Here is a 24,414-nt window from a genome sequence, read left to right as displayed (position 1 = left end):
AGTGCCGGCTAAAGTAGTCATTGACAGAGGGAGCCAGTTCATTTCCAAGTTCTGGTCGGAGTTCCTTAAACTGTTGGGGGTAGAACAGAATCTGAGTTTTATCAAATACTAGCAAGACGATTAAGTTGATTAATTGCTATTTGCAGATTTTGCCCATAATAACACAGTTCACAAAGTACTGGCATGTCCCCATTAAGGGTAGTTCAACATCTGCTTCAGAGGCCTCTAGCCTGCCATGAAATAGGTGAACCTTGTGGCCTTTTGTCTCTATCTTCCTCCCACCTTGGCCATTTACCCGTCATTGGCCTGTCTGAGGTCAGCAAGTTCTGCCACTGTTCATTCTGGTTGCTGCGGAGGCAGCATATGAGGTGACTCAGATCTTGGATTCCTGTCTCCATTATAGAGGGAGATAATTATCCAGTACTGGTAGTGAGATCAGAATGGGGAATTCAAGTATATAGTGGACTGCTGCAGCCACTGGAAATCCCAAGTTTCCCCTGGACGATCGCCACACCCTAAGATCAATGAAAACAGAGAGCTGCTCACCTACAAAAACATGGCTGATACAGGCTTATCCAGACTAAATTCTCAACAACTGGCAATAAAATCTGCACAAATCCTGCAATCACAAAATTTTGACCTAAGGAATGGTTGTAAATATGGCTGAAATAAGTTCCACCCCAATACTGCATAACCTGATAAAACACCAATGAAAGGCCTGCAGGATTTGGCTTGCCCTGTAAAGTATAGAAGATGGCTAACAGAACATGAACAGTTTTGGCAGTTGCACAGATCTATCATTTAAACTAGGCAAAATAACAGGTAGCATATGTGATTGTACTACAGGAATGTAAGCATTGTGCTTTCCAGGGAGATGTGATGGAGCTCTTTGTACTCTCTCCGGTTGCAACAGAATGGATTGAAAACTTCGTATTCAGGGGGATTGGCCAGTCTGTCTGCCTAACTATTGTTCATACTTGACTATACCTTCCTGTGTGTAACTCTGCAATATGATAAATAAATAACAAATATTTTTGACTTTGAAGCATGGCTGCCAACTCTGGGGAGGACAAGGTTTGGGGCAGGTGATCTGCTATTACTGAAGGACTTCTGTTTCTTCTGACTTTACGGTATAAAGAGTGCCCCTTCCTCCAGTACAACCAATCGCTGTAGTCTGGAAATCAGTTTTTATTCTTGGAAAACCCTTCAGCTTGTACTTGGTGACCCTAGTCTGAAGTGTCTGGGACCAGAGCTGGACAAACACATATCTGTCTAGTAGCAAAATAGATTAGGGAGGGAAGAGCAGACTATATATAATATAGAAATACTTTTGGAGAGGTTTGCTGAAAATAAATGTGATATATGTCATTATGTGTGGAGGGCAGAATTTAACCTAGAAAGGCATCATGTACACATATGCTATAGCAGGGGTAGTCAAACTGCGGCCCTCCAGATGTCCACGGACTACAATTCCCACGAGCCCCTGCCAGCGAATGCTACCTGCTAGGCTGTCTCGCAAAATGAAGTTTTGTGCCCTTAAAATGGAAGGCAGAACAAGCTAGGAGGACATTCTCTTATGGTACCACAGCAGATAACAGGAATGTATTCTATTCGGTTATAATAAGGAAACAAACATCTCAGTCAAAACGGACGCTAAAGACAATACGGTGCAGAGCGGTCTGTGAGTGACCTAGGCTACAATGACAGTAAAACTTATGCAAATTCCAAGGCAGCATAATGATCGTGGTCCCATCATTATTGCTCAGTTTAGCCTAACTTACAGGTTTATTGTGAGGATTTAGGAAGGGGTGGGTCATTATTCCCTCCCCCTGTAGATGTTAAAAACAGAAGTTAAAAACTAAAGATGAAACACGCACAAAATAAAAAAGACAACATTAGAAACAACATACCTGCTGCAACAAAAAGAATCCCAGCACTGAGGATAATGTTATTTTTGCTGCTGTAAATTCTCCCAGCTCCAACGCAGAGTCCTCCAAGTAACAGTAATATTGTACTCAGTATCGGAAATACACTGGAGGCACGGACAATACCTGTGAGTCGAAAAGGAGGAACACTCTTAGGTTCTTTCTTTGATGGGAAAAAAACGGGTATTATTATAACTATAATCAGATTCTCAAAGCCATTCCTTGTATGTGGAAACATACTCCGACAAGCTTGCAGTGAAAGGGGCTATAAAGAATAGCCCATAAATTAATGCAGGCAAGAACAATGAAAAATGTATGAGCTGGCTACTGATGGTATAATTCCACACAGATGACATTATGGACAGCCACTTCATGTATGTAAATTTGGATTGCTGAGTGCCACTTATTCCTCTCACTCTGGATAGTAACAAAGCCCATTTGCCTTGATTTTAGAATAGCTTCTAAGAAGTATTTGTGTTTTTTCCCCTCGATGATCAGGATCATTTGTCACTCACTCATTTAGAAGGCTCATTTATTTACTCCTGTTGAATCTTTTGGCCTCGACCACATCATTCCACATAAACACTGTGCTTTTTCCTAAGGCTTCTTTTTGTCTCAGGAAATTAATTCCTCCATGAAATTGCAGTGAGGAAGGGTGGACATCAAAAGGTGTCAGTGAAAGACGAAAGGATGAGTGAGGTACAATAGCAAAGGCAGACATAAAAAAGAAGAAAAAATACAGGAGAGAAAACTAAAGAGGACAAGGCTTCAAAGTTTGAGGGCAAATATATTTTGAAACAGAGGTCCCCGTTGGGGTGCCTATGAGTGCCTTGGTGCTCACCAACACCTTTCCTGATGCCCACCAAGTGTTTTTAGAAAGTCAGTGGGTTGTCATAGTCCTCTCTGTTACTCTAAAGGAGAAACTGCAATTTCCACTGCAAATCCTCACTTATTCCCCAGTGAATCTCCTTATGTCACTGTTTAGAGACATGTTTGCAACTACCTGGAGGCAAAAGAGTAGTTACCTATTGGCATAGTATCCCAGGGGTAAAATGTTTCATATCTACAAGACCAAATGGTATTTTAAAATGGCTGAAAATAGTCCTCAGCAAGCCTGACTATTTCATGCCCTGATTGTTCCTTATCCAGCAGGGTACTAATTGCGCTCTCTCTCTGTGATAATGTTCAATTAGCAGAAATCGATAGTGAACTTTGCACTGCCCTTCACAACTTGTCATGAAGAGCTCCACTCCCAAACTGACTTTTAGTCATGAAAAAAGGAGTACACTAAAAGATATGCAGAGGCTGAAAGGACCGCATCCTGACGAAAAACAATTTCATCTCATCTCAAGGATAAATAAGAAGTCTGCTTGCCTTGTGAATTTATCACCAAATAGAAGATATGAGTACACATCGCCTGCTTAAGAGTCACACTGGAATTCTGTAAGTTTACTGACTGAACTCAGGTTTCAGTCTTGGGTTTCTGACTGTTCCTCTAGTCAGGGATGATACTTTGGCTCTTTGGGTTGCAACATAAGCAACTATCTATCAATCACACCCTTTGCTTCAAAGACCTCAGGGTGACATATCAATAGGGGAGGAGTGCTCTACTGCAGAGGTAGTCAATGTCAGGAACCAGGCTGAGCCTAGCCTGCAGAGTCCGTGATAAAGGCACATCCAAGATCCAACAGGCAGTTGTAAATCCAAAGAGAGCTTTATTAGACAGAGTCCACAGAACGCTGAAGCAAGCCAGTATCTTCCTAAGCAAAGATCTTGATAATAACAAAGAACAATAGGAAACCCAGGGCAGATATAGAGCCCATCACATAAGGGATGGGGTACATAGGCATTTTTGGCGGGAGAGCGAGAGGGCAGCAAAGGTGAGCTGATTCCCAGGCGACCAGATGGCCCGGAATCTTATCTAGGCAGTTGGCACATTGTTGAGACTTGAGTTGTCTCCGCAAGGACACTTATAGTGAGATGGATACATCAGCAACTGAACCACTCCCATTGGGAAATGGAAGGGAGGATAGAGGCTACGGACAGATTTATTGTTTTATGGCCTTGGCTTGGCCAAGCTGGTGAGAGACTAAAAGGCTTTTGAGAAAACGAAACTTAGCTGGCATGACTGTTCACGACAGTCAACCTGTGGTCCTCCAGATGTCCATGGACTACAATTCCCATGAGCCCCTGCCAGCAAACGCTGGCAGGGGCTCATGGGAATTGTAGTCCATGGACATCTGGAGGATCACAGGTTGACTACTCCTGCTCTACTGCAGTCACACTCCACAAGACCGCAAGATAGGAGTATGCCCAAGTATCTAGAACTGGGCATAAATGGAAGCAAGACGCATGAGGCTCAACTAAACCACTGAGTCTCACATTGAAGTCCTTTGAGCCTACCTGTAGCAATTTATTAAACATAACCTGTTGATTTTACATTTTTACTTCCTAGTAATAAAATGTTAGCTTACAAGAAAAATCAAAAGAATTATTTCTCCTCCTTGTTTTGTAAAAATTTAAGCATCCTTCTTCTTATTACACTTTTAGTAACAAGGGCTTCAGTGAAAGTGAGCCATAGATCCAGTGGTTTAGAAGCACTGATTTCTAATAGAGTGGGCTAACTCCCTACAGCCAGGAGCTCACTAAGGTCTTGAGTGAGTGTGACACCACACGGATTTGAGGTAGTTTGCAATTCTGCCCTCTGCACAATTGAGACTAGTCTAGAATGGAGACTCTTCCAGCCAGCTTAGTCTAAGAATTCTGCAGATTGATATACACAAGGGAAATAACTGCACAGTCAAAGGAACTAATATGTCCCAATCTCAATCTAGTAAAAATCCCAATAAAAGTTTCACTGTAAATTATGACACATGGCAAAGATGTGCCAACTGTACATTCTACTATGCCTCTGGTGTGTAAAATGCACAATGGTAAAGGCCACAAGTCAGGAGTATGTCCAGGTATCTAGAACTTATCCTCCACAAAAAGGGGAGATTAGCATTCAAGTCTTGCTGTCAACTCAGTCTGGTAGGCACATACAAACCCACTAGTTCTTTACATTAATTGGATATCTTATGTCAACATCAGAAGTGAAAGAAGATTGCTTCCAGCATGGTTGCACCTGCTGCAATCAGCAGAAATTAGTCTCAGTCATTATGCTGTCCAGCATCAGTTCTTCTACACAGGCTAGCTTTGAAATTGAATGCATTCCAGCAAGGATATAGGTTGTCTGATGCTTATTTTTGTAAAATAATTTTTTATTCAAACAAGAAAATAGGATATAACATAATAGAGAGAATAAAAGAAAAAAGGTACTACATATTTTATTTACTGAAATAAGAATATAAGCTGATATTTTACACTGTATAATATATTTTCCCCTTTTGTTTCATGAATATTACAACAGAGTACTTGTTGCATTTTGTCCAGGGTTTACACATTTCCAACATTTGCATTTTGCCTTCCATATAAACAATCAGAAAAATTACAAAAATTAAAAAAGAATTTTCCCTATCCACTTAAAATATCAATCTTATAATTACTACACATTACAGAAAAATATTTTTTGCTTTTTTGTTTTTAATTGCAAATATTCCACTATTTGATTTTTATAAAACATAACAATATGATAAAATAGTGTATTGTTATTAATACAGTATCACATCACCTTTTCCGAGCAAACAGAAAGGAAAAAAGAGAATAATTTAAAAAATAGATGTTTCCCTCATCTTCAAAAAAATTGCATAGTATCATGGTTGATATATCTAATCTTTCTTATCTTTTGGGGATATATTTTCAAAAGAATACATAATAATGCATAATGCACAATAACATTAACAGTACTATTCCTTTTTCTTGCCCTGAAAGAGAAAATTAATGAAAAATATGCCTGTTGAATATTTGTGCAGAAAGGTAAGGGAAAGTTTTTTTGGGGAAAAAAACCCATACCATATGTTGTACTTTTAGCACAAAGGCAGAGCGTGCCTTATTTATGCTCCTGTACACACATGAAATGCAACTGCATTTGTCATTTGTGTTTTATATATCTACAAGCATAGATGGGAAAGAAAATGAAAGACCCCTATGGTGATTTTTGCCTTCATTCACAGGGTTTCCATTTATCCTGTTTTTTTTTTTTTTTTACTGAGCAGCCCCTTTTTCCTTTTTCCTCTTTGTTTTTCTTTGAGTGTCTCACCCAGCTGTTTGAATACATATTGTTAGATGATGACTCAGCCAAGGAACTGAGGGGAAAGACTAAAATCCTTCTTTTTGTCCTGGGTCTTATCTGCACTGGGCTTTTGAATTTCAATGGTCTCGATTTAAAAAAAAAAGTCTTCACCTGATCCCAATCTCCAGTCCCCCCAAAACTGCACTGCTCAGGATCAACCATGGAGTCACTCCACTTATTTCCCAGGATATCCAGGAGTGGATTTTCTTTGCTTCATCAGAGAAATGTACATTCTCTTCTCAAAGCAGAAGTACTATATTTTTTGGATTTCTAACTTTGGGCCTTTTTTTAATTTTGAAAAGCTCATATTTCAAAAATGGCCCATTTTAAAATATGAGTGTTTTAAAAGTTTTAAAAAATGGTCAAAAGTTAAAAATTGTCCATTTCTAAAACATGAAATTTTCAAAAGTAAAAAGATACTGCATGGGGAAAAAATTTAGACTCACAGTCAGGCTTGAACTTTGAAAATTGTGATCACCAGGCAAGCACCTTAATGACTAAGCCACCCTCAGCTTCTAGCTTATAAAGCTTATATACCAGGTTATCTGGCAGTTTCCTCACTCTTTTTTTAAAGAATGAAATGAAATGGCTCCTTAGAATAGTTTTTTTAAAGGAATCTTAGCATACTGCATCACTGTAACTTACAAAAAGAAATTGCCAAGATGGGAGGGAAAGGGCAGTGAGTAAAACCAGAGAAAGGGCAGCCCTGGAAAGCATTTCTCCCCGCAATGCACATACACACTATGAAGCATGTATTGACAGGGAGAAGGAAGTAAGAAGCAGCTTGAAGCAAGGACAAGCTCATTTTTACTTCTTTAGAAATTAAAGCTTATCACATTATTTAAGGGGACATATAATGCAGGAAAATGCTTTCACAGCATAGAAGCTGAGTCAAAATGAAGGCAGCACTAAAATGCAAAGCCTGGAAATGAAAGCTTTGATTCTGCCAGAAACCAATCAGCAGAGACCAATCAACAACTAAAAAAAAAAAGCGGGGGGGAGGATCTCAGAACCCAAATTTTCTTATTAGTGTGCAGAGATAAACCCTGCAATTCAGAGGAGAAAATCTGTAAAAGAGGATAGGTACAGAGTACAGGAACAGGATATTGATTAAAGGGATATCACTTCAATTTAGTAAGATATGAAATTAAGCTCTGAATTCCGAAAGTATTTGATAATGATAGTTCAAAAATACTCTTTTTTAACTTTGAAAAGAAGTGGTTAGGTTTAAATCAAGTTTGGGTTTTATGAAGTAAACAGGCAGCAGCAACTTTGTATAAAAATAAATACTAGGATTTCACTTTCAATTAGAGTGACTCCAACAAGCATTTATCTGATAAAATCATAGAATCATAGAGTTGGAAGGGGCCATAGAAGCCTTTTAGTTCAACTCCCTGCTCTATGCAGGATCAGCCTAAAGCATCCATAAGTATCTGTCCAGCTGCTGCTTAAAGACCGTTAAAGACATGTCCCCTCTCAACCTCCTGTTCAACACCCCCCCAAAGATCCACCCCTGTTTCTAATAATTATTTAAAGATACTTCTGCTTATTTTACTTACGGAGTAGGTATTCAGAGCTGTCGTGATCATAATCATTATCTTCAGGGAAGTGGTTGATTTGAAAACAGTGTCCTTTATATATTCCTGGAAAGTAATAAAACAAGAAAAGAAGGATACAGATTAGAACAAACTCAGAGCAAGGCTGCTTGATGGTCTTCATGTAACTATCATGACACATGCATTCTTTGGTGTGTAATTCACTTATCCTCAGGCAAAACAATCAAGTTGGTTAAACTTGCACAGAATGGGCTCTATGTGTCAGGGACATGCTGAATTAATTCCAGCTGTTATTGGTGATGAGAAATTCAAGGACTACCATGTTGCATAAAAATAACCAATATGCATCCCTCAGCAATGGAATGCTTAATAGTCTCCTTTGCAGGATCAAAGGCACATATCTGTGCATGCTTTTCTGCAGCTTCTGAATATGCCCCTCTCCCAAAACACCAAAACCAATTTTCAGGCTACAGGAGGAAGAGAGTTGGAATGGTGTATATAGGAGAAATAGGAGAGCAGGAGATGAATGGGGGGGGGATAATGGGGGACAGAAGACAGGAATAAAGGGTGTTATCAGGAACAGGGTGAACCAAGGCTAATCTCTTCTTCCTCCTTCTCCATTTCCCTAGGCCTCTAAAAATAGCACGCCAGTTCCTAATTCCCCAGACTCTCTGAAATCTCACAAGAGTTCAAAATTTCATGAGAATTTAGGACCTGGCACGCACAGCTTTCTGTGCTATTTTTATGGAGGCAGGGGTGGCGATGGTGGTGGTGAAGAGAAAGAGGAAAGGAGAGAGACGAGAGAGACAAGGTAGAGAAGGAGGAACTTTGACATTAACTTGGAATAACAAGTGGAAAAAACGATGCAGGGAAAAATGAAGCCGCCACCTCGCTGTTAATATTAAACCTTTTAGGTTGTGTTAGGGGTGCAGTTACCATGGGAATAGTCCATGGCCTGCTTTATAAACTTTCAGCAACCCCAAAACATGATGTACAAATGATTTTTATTTCTAGTAGAATTTTTAAAAATTAATTTCATTAATATATATAATATTTAATTATAACAATTTTGCTTTTTTCTTTTATTTAACTCTCAGCAAGCAACTCCTGGTGTGGATTCATACATTAACTGCTGAATATGTGTGCTTTTGAAATAGCATATATTATTGACCACTGAGAAAGGCCTTATAGGCTGAAACCCATATGATCTTGTTGGTCATTGAATATATTCATCAACTGTATATATGATGTATATTTGAAATTACTACAACTTTTGTAAAGTTCATTTTGATGTTCCATGTAGTCTGATATTCAGATCTTATGTTTTTAATTGTTGCAATTGTATACACTGTATAAGTATCTGTTAAGAATAAGAGTGCCAAATTCACTTTGCTTTTGATATCTATAAATGAAAAGATATGAATTATATTTCTTGAATCTAATGCCCATACATTACAAAAAAAACATTTTTTCTTCTTCCTTTATTTTGCACACTCAAAAAATATCTTAAACTTTATCAACTAACTTGTAGTAGGAAGTGAAAACCACAGCCCTGGCACCACATTAACAAATGGTCAGGGGCCCTAGTTTTGTTTTTTTTTCCCAACCTGCTATTGGCTTCTTGTAGAACATGTTTTTCTTAATGAAAAGACCACGTGAATAACTGGTCCTCTCAAACTATTTAAGTATTACCAAATATAATTTACATAATTTTGTAAGGGAAAAACGGATGTTTAACGCATTGCATGGGGCAAGATAGCTTGAAGCAAAAATACACTCTACCTCTCCTACTTAACTTGTAATACAGGATGTGCTAACCAAGGAACATTCAAGCCACAAACAGACAGTCAGCAAAAGTCTCAGTTAAGACAAAGTCTAGTCAGAACCAGCCATAAAAAGGAGAACACGGTAGTTTGGGAGATTCCCAATTACAAGTGCAATAGGTTACTAGAAGGTTACTAGATACAGTTTGTATCTGAAGATGTGTATGTGCACACAAAAGCTCATACTTTAAATAAACGTTGGTGCCCAGACGTACTGAAAATGTCACGATAATTAATAATTAGTCCCGGGTCCCGCGGCGTTTTCAAAGAGTTCCATTTTTTAAAAAAGAAATACCGCTGCTGGCTCGCCAGCAGCCCAGCATTAACTCTCTTTGCTCTGTTGGATTCCTGGCTGGCTGGGCTGATCTTCGTTGGGGGACTCGTCGATGCTGTTCCGCTGCTGCTTGCCTGCTTGCTCTCGGCTCCGGGACCACTTTCTCCTGTGGGCAGTTGCTACGGCTGCGTGGAAGCGGAAGCTGGCTTCTGGTCAGTCTGCGCCTCATGACCCTGGGGGCACCATGCAATAGCCTCTGAGGGCCAGCCTAGCGAGGGGGAATGGTGGAGGGCGCCTGTTTCTAGGAAGGTGAGGGAAGGGAGGAGGCTAGGCCGAGGTGCAGGCATTGCGGCCTCATGGTTGCTTGTTGCTCCCCGCCAAGAGGGAGGAAGTGGCTTCGCTTCAGCCCGGACTGGGCGGCATTGGAGGCACCAGAAGCTGCATCGCGTGACATCAGAAAGAGGAGCCGAGGCACTTCAGACCCGCCTTCACCCGCCCGGTGCAGGAAGAAAGGGAACGGGAAGAGAAGCACACACGCCCCCCTCCCTGCCGCCACCATCCGCATCCTCTGGCCCGTGAAGCTTGCTGCATTCTCTTCTTGCCGCCCAACGCTGTTGCATGCTTTTGGTTTGCTCAACTTGGAAGAAAACCTGGGGCCGTTCCACACAGCAGGCAATGTTGCTAAATCTAAGCGCTATTGACAAGCGCTGCAATCAATAGTGGCAGGTCTCGGTAACGCACACAGCCGTTTTTCTCGGAAAAAAGGCTCTCCCACTAGCGCTGTTCTCGTAACGCACAATTTTCCGGTCTTGCCAAAATTGCAACAAAGGAGGCGATATTTTTCCACGCTTCCTCCCACCCTGGCCGTCAATCAAACAGAACAGCCAATTAACTGTTGTGTTTGTGCTTCCCTTTAAAAACTGTTTTTAAAAACCTGAAAACACCTGTAGCAATGCATATTTGTTCATTCGATGTATCAGAAAGACCTTTTTTGCTGGCGTGGGAGATGGCGTATAATTGTTTGCACGCTAAAGTTAAAATAGTTAAAGTAAAGTTTTTAAAAAATCCCCCCCACCCCCGCAATTTCTGGCCAGAATTAAGGGCAGTGTCGAACAGGGGGCTGTATTGTGCTAAGAAACTTTACTGACAATTGCTTATGGAGAGATTTCAGCCGAACAAGCATCGCTTATTCATTGCTTTTGCCAGTTTAAGGGGGGGGGGAATGGCGATCGTGACGCCAGAAGCTCGGGTGCGAGAGCTTAGGGAGGGACATGCTTGCTACCGCTATATTGAGAACGCACATGTGTTGCAGGTTGTTCTCAAGAGTCTAGTGGTTTTTTTCTAGTGCTACAACAAAGAGATTTTTGCGAGAGTGTTGCAGGAATGTTGCAGATTGTGTACGACATCGTGCTTAATCGTGTGTAGTGTTAAAAAAATAGCATTGCACAATGGTAAGACTTCAGCAACATTAACACTGTGTGGAATGGACCTTGGTTTGGATGTATAGCCTCCTTGGATGGTGGTGGTGAGAAATCCCGGAGCAAATGGAGGAAATCCTAACGCCCCAAGTGTAAGATAGTTAAGGGGGGGAGATCAGAAAGAAAGGGAATATTGGATTTTGATCCATGATGAGATGCAAAAGATACTAAAAATTAGATTTGTATAAGTTTCAAATTGTATGATATTAAATATGGTACCAAATAATATTAAAATGTATATTGAGCTTGTTAAGTGCATGGTAACAACTGCTAGGATTTTATATTAATCAAGAGTAGAAAAAGAAAAGAAACTCTACCAGATCTTATGAACAGATTAAATAAATCAAATATGCAACAACAGCATGACTTGCATATTTGATGCAAAATAGATCAGCATCAGATTTTAGAAAAAAATGGAGTCCAATCTTAGATCATATCAGTCTTTTTCAACTTTTTGACCATGGAGAAACACCTGAAATATTTTTCAGGCTTCGAGGAACCCCAGAAGTAGTGACATGTCCCTTCAAATAAGTGGGCATAGAAGATGTGAGAGCCAGCCAGTCATTCAATTGATCATTTACCATTTCCATGGTGAAAGAGCAAATGCCTGCAGGGTAACATGGGAGTGGGCTCCAGACACATCTAGTGATGTCAGCAGCCATTCAGACTTTTGGGAAAGGCCATGTAATTCCTTGGAAGCTCTCATATAACCCTAGGGTTCCTTGGAATCCTAGTTGGGAATCCCTGTATTATATTGATTAGTAAGAATGAGATGAAAGTAATAACTTATTCATAGACTGAGTATGTAAATATTGCTCTATGTGGTATTATGATGATGTTTGCCGGAATGTGTATTTTTCTTTTCTTTATGTATTGCAAAAAGGCAGCTTAATGCTTTTCATAATAGTAGATCTGCAATCTGTAGGGTGAGCCTCTTGTGGCGCAGAGTGGTAAGGCAGCAGGCATGCAGTCTGAAGCTCTGCCCATGAGGCTGGGAGTTCAATCCCAGCAGCCGGCTCAAGGTTGACTCAGCCTTCCATCCTTCCGAGGTCGGTAAAATGTGTACCCAGCTTGCTGGGGGGTAACCGGTAATGACTGGGGAAAGCACTGGCAAACCACCCTGTATTGATTCCGCCAGGAAAACGCTAGAGGGCGTCACCCCAAGGGTCAGACATGAGCCGGTGCTTGCACGAGGGATACCTTTACCTTTACCTTTAATCTGTAGGGTAATATTTAAATAAATAAAATATTTATTTTAAAATTTTAAAAATTTTCACTGTAAACATTATGAATAAATGTTTCCTCTTGAACAGGATCCATTGAACTACATCACACATTAGTTTCCAATTAGTTAACTTGATCATCAGAGATGTGAACAGACTTCTCATGGGACCATCCCTCATCCCACTGCATTCAGCAGAGCTTTGCATGTGGAACAGGGACGGGGTAGCAATTTTGTCCCTTCTCACTCCACATCGAAGTCACCTGGGCTGATTCTGCACTTACTTTGTTTATTCCGTTGTAGATCCTGCTGAATCCAGATCAATTTGAACTCAGTCTCCCCCCCCCCCCATTGAAATAGAAAAATGTTCTGCACGTGCTTAGGGAGGCTCAGAAGGGGAGTGGGGAGCCTCACATAGCAGGAGCCTCTTTCTTTTCTTGAAGTGGGGGGGGGGGGAGGAAAGGAGGGAGAGAAAAAAACACGAGGCAAATCTCTACCCACAGAATTTAGGGCTTCCAGAGCTTAAGTTGAGAGAAAATTAGGGCTTCCCCTTTAAAAGAAGCTTACAGCCTTGGACAATCAGGACTTCCCTACCACGGAGGTTTGGCAACAGATGCGAACCAGCTGGAGATCCACGTGGTTTCTCATGCTTTCTCAATCCGATTCTGAAAATATTGAGGGTTATTTCCACTCCTAAATATTGTAGGATAAAAGTAGGGTCACTCCGGATCAATCATGCTGGTTGCAGAGGGAAAATTTAAATCGGACAAAATCAAAATGGAAATCGCATTCAGTGGAGATGGCAGGGACTGAAAAGACCTGGGATTGGAATAAAAGCTCCTTGCAGACTCCACCCTGGACCAACGTGTCTATTAGTCTATGCGTGTTCAACTTTTCCAAGATCACAAGGATTTCTGAGAAGGAAGTATAACAGAATATAGGATCCTTGTGTTGATGGATTACTGAATCCAGACATCTGAACTGAAGTTTCCCAATTCTTCTTACCATTGCAACCACTTGCTTCCCCCCAAGCAACGTTTTCCCTGCTTTCTCCCTATTCCATACCACAGGAGGGCTTTTTCAGTTTTAAATTTGGTAATTGACAGATCATGATATGGTATTATAATGCTACTAGTAAATAAGCCCGCTGCCCGATTAGTTAGTCCAGCGGCAAGGGACCAATTGCGAGCCACCGGACTGACAATCAGAGGTCCCTCCGATTGTCAGTCCGGGGGAAGGGGCCTATCAGCACCCTTCCTCATCACGGACAGGGCCTGCCCTCAGGGCCCTTAACGAATTATTTAATCTGCTCCGCTAGGAGCGGTTAAAGATAGGGACATCAATTAATGATTTTTTAAAAAATGGTTGCCAAAGGCATATGAACAAAGAAAGTGTGGGGAAACTGATCATACAGAATTCCAGTTGTGGCTGCACTTAATTGGTAGGTACAGTGGAACTGCAAAAACCTTGGAGAACTGTTACTATACAGAATAGCCTTTTTCAGCCTTTCAGAGGTAATGCTGAAATATTTATTACACTTTACTATTAGTATGACTATAATGCTTAGCACACTTAAGGAGAGCCAATAGGCATTTTGAATTTTGATTTTGCATGTATTTGTGCTAAATTTGCAAAATAGATATGTGGTGCCATGAAATGTAGATTGCATATGCTTATTTGTGTGCTTCTCGGCAATAAATACCCACAAAATCCTGTTTTTTCATTATTATTTTTTTCTATATTTTTTCATTATTACATTTATACCAGCATGTAACCACGAGTGTGTTGGACTCTGTGGTAGAGCATCTGATTTATATGCAGAATGTTCCAGGTTCTTAACCCAACATCTTCAGTTAAAAGGACTAGGCATTAAGTCCTGTGAAAGGAGAACAGCTGCCAGAGTAGAAAGTACTGACCTTGATAGGCAGCTTCATATGGTATAAGCTAGGGTTCCAAGAATATTTCCCCTCTAGGCACTGACCAGGCTCACACCTGCTTAAGTTTTAAAATAGTTGCTACATCATGTGCCTTCCCACTATACTCTATTTATTATACAGAGAGACTTGGCTCTTTAAACATGCATGTGCCGTCTGAAATCGACACGCTGTGCATATTTTGTCACATAAACTTGGGAACTTCTGGCATCTGATTTCAAAAAGTAAAGTATAACTTGGCCCCATTAAACTCAGGGCTTGCTTCCAAGGACTAATATTTATTGTCAGGCAGTGTAGCTATTTCTTTTTTGAATGTTGTTATGGGCATTACTGCAAAAAGAATAATTCTTTGAGGAACATTTGTGTTTTGCGATTTAATTGATGTTTATAAAATGTAACAATACCAAAAGAATGAATGGGATATTAAATCGCTGTACATTGTTCAGCAAGGACCAAGGTTTCAACAAAGATTCATTCAAGGTGTGAGCTTTCGAGTCTGAAGAAGAGTGCTTGCATTTGAAAGCTCACGCCCTGAATAAATCTTTGTTGGTCTTAAAGGTGCTACTGGACTCTGATTTTATTGACCCAAAGAACAGTTGTCAATGGCATTTCATCTGATTGGAGGAAGTATCCAGTGGGGCGCCAAAAGGCTCAGTTTTGGGCCAGGTACTTTAAAATATTTTTATCAATGATCTGGATAAGGAAGTGGAAGGAATACTAATTAAATTTACAAATGATACCAGAATGGGAGGAGTAGTGAACACCCTGGAAGATAGTGAATTCAATGAATTCAATGAGGTCTGACACACTAGAAAAGTGGAAGAATATGAATAAGAAGCAACTCTCCAAAGATGACTGCAGATTTCTCCATCTGGGTAACAAAAATAAGAAGCAAGCATACAGGATGGAGACACACTTCAGGGTAGCAGTATGTGTCATAGTTCTGCTATGCACTGCACCTGGAAATCAGTGTGCAGTTCTGGAAGCCTTACTTTAAAATGGAGTGGGTGCAGATCAGGGGACTGGAGAAAAAAGCCCTACAAAGGAAGGCTGAGGTATTTGAGAATATTCAGTTTAGAGAAGAGGAGGTGGAGTGGGGAAAAGGATTGCTCTCTTTAAGTATATGGAAGGTTGTCACCGAACAGGGAGCTGTTTCTGTTAAGAGCAGAGGACAGGACTCAAAATAAAGGGTTTAAATGATGGACTGAAAAGAATTGGCTGGATAGTTGGGTTTTCCCCCTCAGTAAGTAAAATTCAGCAGTGAAATTGGCTGCCTACATAGGTGGTGATCTCCCCCTGAATGCAGTGGTTGGATGTACACTTGCCACTGACGTTTTAGGTTGATCCTACATTGAGCAGGAGTTTGAACAAGAGCGCCTGCAGGGCCCCTTCTAACACTGTTTTTATTGCAACTGCTCTTTCTTATGAAGGAAGGGCACTATTTGATGCTGCTGAAGATCCCTACATTCTTATCACTGGCAGCTTCATTTTCTCGCCCTTTGCTCGAAGAAGAAGAGTTGGTACTTATATGCTGCTTTTCTTTCCCTGGAGTCTCAAAGTGGCTTACATTCGCCTTCCCTTTACTCTACCCACAACAGACACCCTGTGAGGTGGGTGAGGCTGAGAGAGCCCTGATATTCCTGCTCGGTCAGAACAGCTTTATCAGTGCTGTGGCAAGCCCAAGGTCACCCAGCTGGCTGCATGTGGGGGAGTGCAGAATCGAACCTGTCTTGCCAGATTAGAAGTCCGCACTCCTAACCACTACACCAGTGGTTCTCAACCTAGGGGTTGCTACCCCAATTTGGGTCACCTGGTCCCTTCTTTGGGGTCCCCAGGTTGGTTGCCACCACTGTGGTGGTGGAGGCAAAACAGCGGCGGCCGCTGCAAGTGGCGGTGGTGGCAACGGCAAGCAGCAGTGGCTGGTGCTGGAGGTGCCATGTGCTGGCAGACAGCAGAAGGCAGCGGTGGTGGACAGTGGGCAGTAGCAAAGCCATTCCAATGGCTGCCTCCACGCTGTCCAACTGTTCTGTGCCTGCGCCTGCGTAGGTTGCCGGCATGCACGCTGCTGCAATGCATGTGCATGCAGCCCACATACGTGCGCCCACCGCTGCCTCGACCCCACCACCGCTGCATTTGGGGTCGCATGGTAAGAGTGGTTGTGAACTGCTGCACTACACCAAACTGGCTCTCTTTCTGTTGTACTGCAGAAGGATAAAGATATATGCATAGTCCAGAACTGAATTACTCTCCTTCTGAGGCAGTAAAGAATGCCCTGCTTCTGTGCAATCCCCAGAGTCTGGGTTTGACAAGATTGTAGGACATGGATGAAGAGATCCTTGCTTCAGACATTTAGTAGTTTGTATGAGCTGCACCTCCCTTCATGTTGCAAATTTCCATTGGTTACTGGAACATACATGAAAATTTCAAAAGAAAATCAGTTTGTGTTTCATAGAATACAGCAAAGAATTTGTGTGGATTAGGATAGAGTGTGGTTGGTTTAAAAAACAACAATGGGTTGTCCTGCAAGATCTGAATTTTTAATTTGCAATCTGTCCTCTGGACAAGAAGCTACTGTTAGGACAGAATATGGAGACACATAATGGTTTCTAATTGGCAAAGGGTTCACACAAGGATGCGTTTTGACTCCCAGTCTATTCAGTCTATATGCAGAATAAAAAAAACTGGATAGGTTTTAGCTGAAGGTGGGATAAAAATTGGTGAAAGGAACATTAACAGTTTGAGATATGCAGATGTCACCACATTTCTGATGAAAAATAATGAAGACTTGAAATCACTACTGATAAAAAATAAAGCAGAAAGTGCTAAAGCAACATTACTGTTTAACATTAACACCCCATAACGAGGGGTGAGGCTGGGCCGCATGGAAGATCTGGCCCCCCTTACTGTGGCAGTAGCAAAGGCATCCCTCCCCCTCGATACTGCGTTACCAAGGGGTAGAGTAGATATGAACTGAGTTTTTTTACCACATCTTGTTCTATTGTCTGGGGATTTATGTATGATATGTTTTATTGTATGGTTTTACTGTGTTTTTTTGTGTTTGTAACTCACCTTGGGCCTCCGGGGAGAGGCGAGGAATAAACCTAGTAAATAAATAACTAAACAAACAAACAAATAAATAAAAATATAATGATTACTGAGAACTAATAAGTTAAGGTTAGCAATGTAGCAATATATATGATTCAAGATTTTCTATTCCTTGGCTTCATCATCAACCAAAAGTGAGACTGAGATTGCTAGAATGTGTTGCTGGCAACCAAGATCAAGTTCATTTATTCCACAGTATTCCCGCTGAAACTTAGCCACTAATGAAACTATTGGATTTATTAAAGATGGCAAGACTCACAGCATTGTTTAAGGACAGGGATTTAGAAAATTATAAACATCAATGGAGATCATTTTGGAATTATATTGGGAAAACATATACTAATTTGGATTGGGAATCCTCAATTGAGATTTAAACAGGTGGTTCAAAATTTGTGTAGTTGTATTTGTCTCAGTGTGGGAAAATTATACAGTATGTTGTATAAAGTGTTACTGGAAGTTTAAATTTGTTATATTGAAAGACTACAAGATTTGTTAACATGGAAATATATTATCAATAAAGCAAAAAAAGAAAAAAGAAAGAAAAAAAGAAACTTAGCCACTAATGGATGGACCAGTCAGGCTGTTAAATTTAAATGGCTAGCAGCCATTTCAGCAATCAATTTCGCTCCCTCCTTCTTCGAAGTACATACCTTACTCTCCCTAATCTCACAATGGGCTTTACAGCTATTTTCAGACCATGCAAACGCCTTATCTAACTGGTTGTTATACATGTATATCTGCATATTTGTGGTACTGCGTTTGTGGAGAATGTTGTAAGGAAAGATTTTTTTTGGGGGGGGGGCTTAAACCTTTGTGGATTCCATCGATTACAGAGAGCCAATAACCACGCTGAGACAAAATAGCTGAAAGAAGGAAAGGATTTACTTTAAATCATTCCAGAGTTACATAAATCAGAGAATCAATGCAGAGATGCTGTGTGACAGAAAGCAAAGGAAGACCCTGTCTAATCCCATCCCCCCTACAGCTGGGAGACAGGCGAAGATTATGTTAATTGTAGTTCTCTAGCAGGATCCCTCCTCATGGAAATTAGGATCTGAGAGAACGAGGCTGCTTGTCTAAGCAACCAATTCCGTTTATACCCAGCAAGGCACCTTTGAAGTGTCCTGGCTATGCAATAGAAAATATATGCACATCTGACAATTTGGCCCAGTGTTGCCTTGGTGTGACCCGGGCAGGAAGAGACTAGAGATGTTATCGCAGATCCTCCCAGGGAAGGCTTGATACGCTATTTGAGTTAGTGTCATGGCGTGTTTGTGTTGGGGAAATTAGATGTGAGCTAGCCTGTCCTCACAAATGTAATTCATTATATCCTCTTTTGTCCGTTATATGCAGAACCCCTCCAAGAAAAGAAAGAAGCTCCCTGCCTGACTCCTCTCCCCCCCTTCAAGAAAAGAAAGAGGCTTGTCTCCCCCCCCCCTTCTGAACTACCCTGACCACGTGCAGAAGACTTTCCTGTTTCAATGGGGGGGGGGGGAGGAAGACCCGAGTTCAAAGCGATCTGAATTCAACAGGATTGACAATGGAATAAAGAAAGTAAGTGCAGACTCTGCCCAGGTTGCACTTCCTGAAAGGAGGAAGGCTGCAAAAACTTTACCAATGTAATCTCAATAACATTTTCTGGGGAACTAATTTTTGTTAAGTGTTCATCAACAATATATTAAACTGCATCGAAGAAAAAAACACAATCCCAAGAAATCACAATTAACTCTATTATATCAGAAAAATTACCTGCTGCATTTAACAATATTTTTTCAGATTCAGAAAATTACAGTTTTGCTCTCAAAATATTGTCCTGGCAAAATTAGTTTGCGCTCATATGCCTCTGTACACAACTACCAAAAGCCATTTTAATGTACAGGTCCCACTGTAGCCACTATAGCCTCTCTTTCACATGCACTGGAGCAGAAAATCAGGTGCTGCCAGTGCATCAGAAAAGTGAAAGGCCTGGAACAACAAACTGCATGTGATAAAAGTTTGCAAGAGGGTAGGCAGCCTGCTTGATGAAGCATTCATATGCCTTAAGTGAAAATCCATGTTTATTTTCAGGTTGTCAAACTACATCCCAACCCGACTATGGCAGCAGTGCTGGGATTGTCTTCCTCTGGGGTTGTTATGTTAATCACTTTGGTTTCATATCCTCCAGACTATCATCCATTTTCCCTCATTAATATGGTGATCACCCAAGATTTGATGGACTCATCCCTATAGCCTGCATCAAGTCCTGTCATTTCTTTAGGAGAAAATAGCAATGAATTGACAGAAATGTCATTCCAGAAGTCCTTGTTATTTTATATATTTGGACAATAATATGAGGATGCTTGGTTATGGTTTACTGCCCTATGAAGGGCCTAGAACATAAAGACACGTCTCAGATATTTTCTCCCTTCCTTTTATTTTCTCTTTTTTAATACTAAGTGCCAAGTCTTTACCACATGGCTGCCCCTAGAACAAATCAATCCAAGCTGAATTCCTGCATTGACCATATAGAATCATGCAACCATTGCCTGTTGTGTGCTCTAGGTTATGTGCATACCACTGCAGCTGTCTTCAAGGTGTGATGGCAGGTAGTAATCACAGGCTCCTCCCTTCCAGACCATGTTGTTGGGCTAAAGCTCAGTATAGTGGCAATGTTGGGTACCCCAAAATGTGATCTTATTTCTTCAGTAGCTGTTACTTTCTCCCACTCTTGATTCTACCTGTTGTCATTCCTGATGTGCCTTCTTATGAAATCCCTAAGGGATTTTCTGGTGGGGTCACTATGGGACTCCCCAAGCAAGAAACAGCTTGATCTGAGTTAGGAATGTCTAAGTCAGAGGGCCTAATGTGGAAGTAATGCCTGATTGCCCTGTGAAGTAATACATACAAAGAGTGAGCCTCTGTACTAATATTCAGATTATTTCAGAAATAACTACCATATTTGATAAAAAGGAGATAATTACAACCTATTAAACATTCCCTGTTGCATCCATGTAGTGGACCAGTTCCTGTACAGAGTGAAGAATCACACTACCTTGGGTAGGGGGCAGAAGGGTTCCTATCTGTAAAAGCTCTAGAACTTTCTGCACAATGTGTGCACTGCCTTCAGTCTGGGAGTGCAAGGTGGTCCTGACTAGACTTGGCTCCTATAAGTTTTCTCCCCACGTTCCTGCTATTTCTTGTGTCACAGGCCTCTGAGGAATTTATGTATCTTGCTTTCATCTGGCTACCTAAGACCTCAGCATTGTAACATGTAGGACTCCAAAATATGATTGGAAGAAGGCATATAAAACAGGCTTTCAGAAACTGATATGGGTCCTGGACTGTCAACCACCAGATAACCTTACACATGGCATCTTGAATTCTAAGAGAAGTGGAGCCTAAATGTAATACAAAACAATCAGAATAAGGAAAAGTTAGGTATTAGACAAGGAAAAGTTTGAGGGAAACCTCGCAAAGTTGATAAGATTTTCCAAAATTAGGCTTTACAAAAGGGTTGGTGCTAATTTGAAGGAAGATAATATACATTGTGATCTAATGCAAATATGCATGTCTTACACAATGAGTTTTTAAAATGCAAATAATAAATTTAAGAATATGTAACACAGCAGAACACTAATAATCAGAGTCATAAAAACATAAGAAGAGCCCTGCTGGATCAGACCAGTAGTCCAGCATCCTGTCTTACACAATGGCTGATCAGTTTCTCTGGAGGGCCAAACACGGAGCATAGAAACCAAGGCCCTCTCCTAATGTTGCCTACTAGCTCTGGGATTCAGAGAAATAGTGCAGATCCAGTCGTACATAATCATAACCATTTATGTACTAGCAATATTATTAGGATTTGCATTTTTAAAGGGCCAAGTTTTCCATCTGTTTTCTCATTAAAATCTGCCTTTCCAGGTGCAGACCCAAAGTACCCTCAGAACTACTGCACATTTTGGAAATTTCTGGTTATAGCAATTTCATTGGTCAAGGTGGAATCTGCCCAATGGAGAAATGGCTGCATTTGGGTTTTTTTCCCCGTGGCCATCTTGAGTCATTTGTACATGTCCCTTTCCACATCAACATCTCCCTTCCCCTTCTTCCTCTATTCCCTCCCTCTGTACCGAAACATACACTTTTTAAAAAAAGGGTTCTTGTGTTTCAACACTGTTTCTAGCAATAAAAAACAGTGGCATTCTTCCACATTGAATTGCAGCAGCACTGTAATGCAATAACCCACTTAAAAACAAAACCAGTATACTTGGGGGGAAAGGGGGTGGCAGAATGGAGGATCACAATGAAATCAAAGGTTCAAGCAGGCACCATTTTGCAGAAAAAACATTTTTGGAAAAGTGGAAAGGAGCAAAGTATCATGGGAGACTACCTCTGTCTGACTCAGCTGCAGAAAGCATATGGCAAATTTCAGCCTGGGAAATGAGGGGAGGAAAGCCCAAATGCAGAAAGACTAGAGTCGACTCGCAGCATCCAAAGGAAACCCAAAGCAAGGCTAAAATAAGGTATGTTTCCTAATGTGGAAACGGTTGATGTGGTGGTTCCCATCAGTCACCATGGCTAGTAGCCATGGATAGACTTATTATCTATGAAACTAGCTAATCACTTTTAAAGTTATTTATTCCTGTGGCCATTACTACATCCTCCAGCAGTGAATTCCACATTTTAATTACTCTCTGTTCCTTTTGTCCATCCTAAATCTACTGCCCATCAGTTTCACTGGAGGCCCTTGAGTTCTAGAATTTTTGGAGAGGGAGAAAAAATTCTCTTTGTCAAATCTGTCTACTCCAAGCATAATTTTTATAAAAGTCTATTAGGTCCCCTCTTAGCCTTCTCTTTTCTAAGCTGAAAAGTTCCAAACTTTGTTCATAGGGAAGGTCCTCCCCCTAGTCATCTTGGTTGCCGTCCTCGGTACTTTTTTCAGTTCTGCAACGTCTTTTTGGAGATACAGTGACCAGAACTGTACACAGTATTCCAAATGAGCCGTACCATAAATCAATACAGGGGCATTATAATATCAACTGTTTTATTCACAGTCCCTTTCCTAATAATAATTCCTAATAATGGCCCTGTGGGCCATTTCGCACAGAGCTCAAAGTTGCTATTTGGTTGCCGTTTGTGAAAGCGCTACTTCAAGTAGCGAAATGTAACTAGCCGTGCCCGTAACGCACAGCTGCGGTTTTTGCGGAATTTGGCACTTTCACTTCTCGCCACTTTCGTAACCCACAGGCTTCCGGTTCTCCGTCTTATCGCTACAAAGGAGGTCCCTTTTTAGCGCTTCTGGCCTCCCGTGCCCGTCAATCAAACTGCAGGCACACCTTTGACCTCGACCCTGAAGCCGAACTTGTCGGGGTTCCCTTTTTTTTTAAAAAACCCAGGAAACCCCGTAGCAACGCGTTATCGTCCGATCATTGGCGCCCTTGGAACGTGTTTTCTATTGTTTTCTAGGAACCAGATGCATTGACATGTTTGATTGGTTAATCCCCGCCCACAGTACACGCCCACAGGTTACCTGCTTATATGCACCTGGGCAGACACGCGGTCGGCCTCACTCTTTTGTTTGCGTAGCCTACTGCCCGCAGCACAGGTCAACGTTGCAATGGAGAGGCTTATTTTTCAATTGCTGGCTTACATGCTCGCGGTGGTCCAGCGCATGAATACCGCCTTGTCGCGTCGGACGTATGCTATCGCGGAGTACCGAGAACGGGTGGCCGGAACGCTGACCAGCAGCAGAAGACGTTCTGTAAGGGTAACCATGGCGGCCAAGAAACGCTGGCAAGCTCTGGCAGAGGTCCGGTTCCCCCCCCGGTTCTGGGTGGACGAACGATCCTCTGACTGGTGGGAGAATTTTGTGTGGACTCGCTGGGATGATGACCACTGGATTGCCAACTTCAGGATGTCGAGGGGGACATTTTTTGAACTCGTGGAGGCTCTACGTGGACGCATGGAGAGGCAAGTCACTGGCATGCGGCGCCCCGTTCCAGTTGAAAAAAGGGTGGCTGCCGCATTGTGGTACTTGGCCACCCCTCAGTACTTCCGGACAGTAGCCCAGCAATTCGGACTCGGAGTCACTACGGTTGGCGATATCCTTAAGGAGTTCTGCCTCGCCATGGAGGCGGAATTGTTCAGCAAAGTCGTGTGCCTCGGAGACCGGCTTGGAGCGGTGAGTGTCATTCCATCCCCTTTGCCCTTTAAATTTTTTTTCTTGTTTGACAGGTCAGCAACGAAGACGCGATACACCCCACGCTGACATGCCATGGCTTATATTCTTTTCTTTCCCTTATTCCAGAGTATGGACGGGTTTGCCAGGCTTGGATTCCCGCATTGTTTTGCGGCCGTCGATGGAAGCCACATCCCTATCCGTGCCCCCGGGGGAAGCATAAAAGAGTACGGGAACAGGAAGGACTTTTGCTCTGTTCTCCTGCAAGGAACAGTGGACTTCTCCGGCCGGTTTATCGATGCCGAGGTGGGGTGGAGTGGCAGGAGGCATGATGCCCTTGTTTTCAGGGAATCCAACCTCAGGAAAGCCATGGACGAAGGGGTCTTTGTTCCAGGAAACCCCACCGCCACCATTGAGGGCGTGCGTGTGCCGGCGTTGGTCCTCGGGGACGGAGCCTACCCATTACGACGCTGGCTCATGACTCCCTACAAGCGGCCAAGGACGGACGTGCAGAGCCACTACAACCTCAGTCACTCCCGGGCAAGGAATGTAGTGGAGCGTGCCTTTGGACGTTTGAAGTCACGGTTCCGTTGTTTAATGTCACGACTCCATGTACATATTGACAATGTGACTCCGCTGATAATCGCATGTGTGATTTTGCACAACATATGCGAGGACAAGGGACATAACATCCCCTTCCCTGAGGACGAAC

The 24,414-nt window shown here is 41.9% G+C and overlaps 1 protein-coding gene across 1 annotated transcript in view; it reads right to left on the bottom strand.

The window, feature by feature from the left end:
- Positions 1-24,414, bottom strand: part of CACNG4 (calcium voltage-gated channel auxiliary subunit gamma 4) — a 72,074-nt gene that overhangs the window by 9,069 nt on the left and 38,591 nt on the right. The window contains exons 2-3 of the mRNA XM_077328391.1: positions 7,716-7,799; positions 1,911-2,051 (exon numbers count right to left, since the gene is read on the bottom strand). Of these exons, the coding sequence (XP_077184506.1) occupies positions 1,911-2,051; positions 7,716-7,799 (225 nt within the window). The remainder of the gene's footprint in view (positions 1-1,910; positions 2,052-7,715; positions 7,800-24,414) is intronic.

Source organism: Paroedura picta, chromosome 3, assembly GCF_049243985.1.
Source record: "Paroedura picta isolate Pp20150507F chromosome 3, Ppicta_v3.0, whole genome shotgun sequence".
NCBI lineage: Eukaryota > Metazoa > Chordata > Lepidosauria > Squamata > Gekkonidae > Paroedura > Paroedura picta.
Note: the sequence above shows the minus strand (reverse complement) of the source record. Positions and strands in the feature narration are given on the sequence as shown.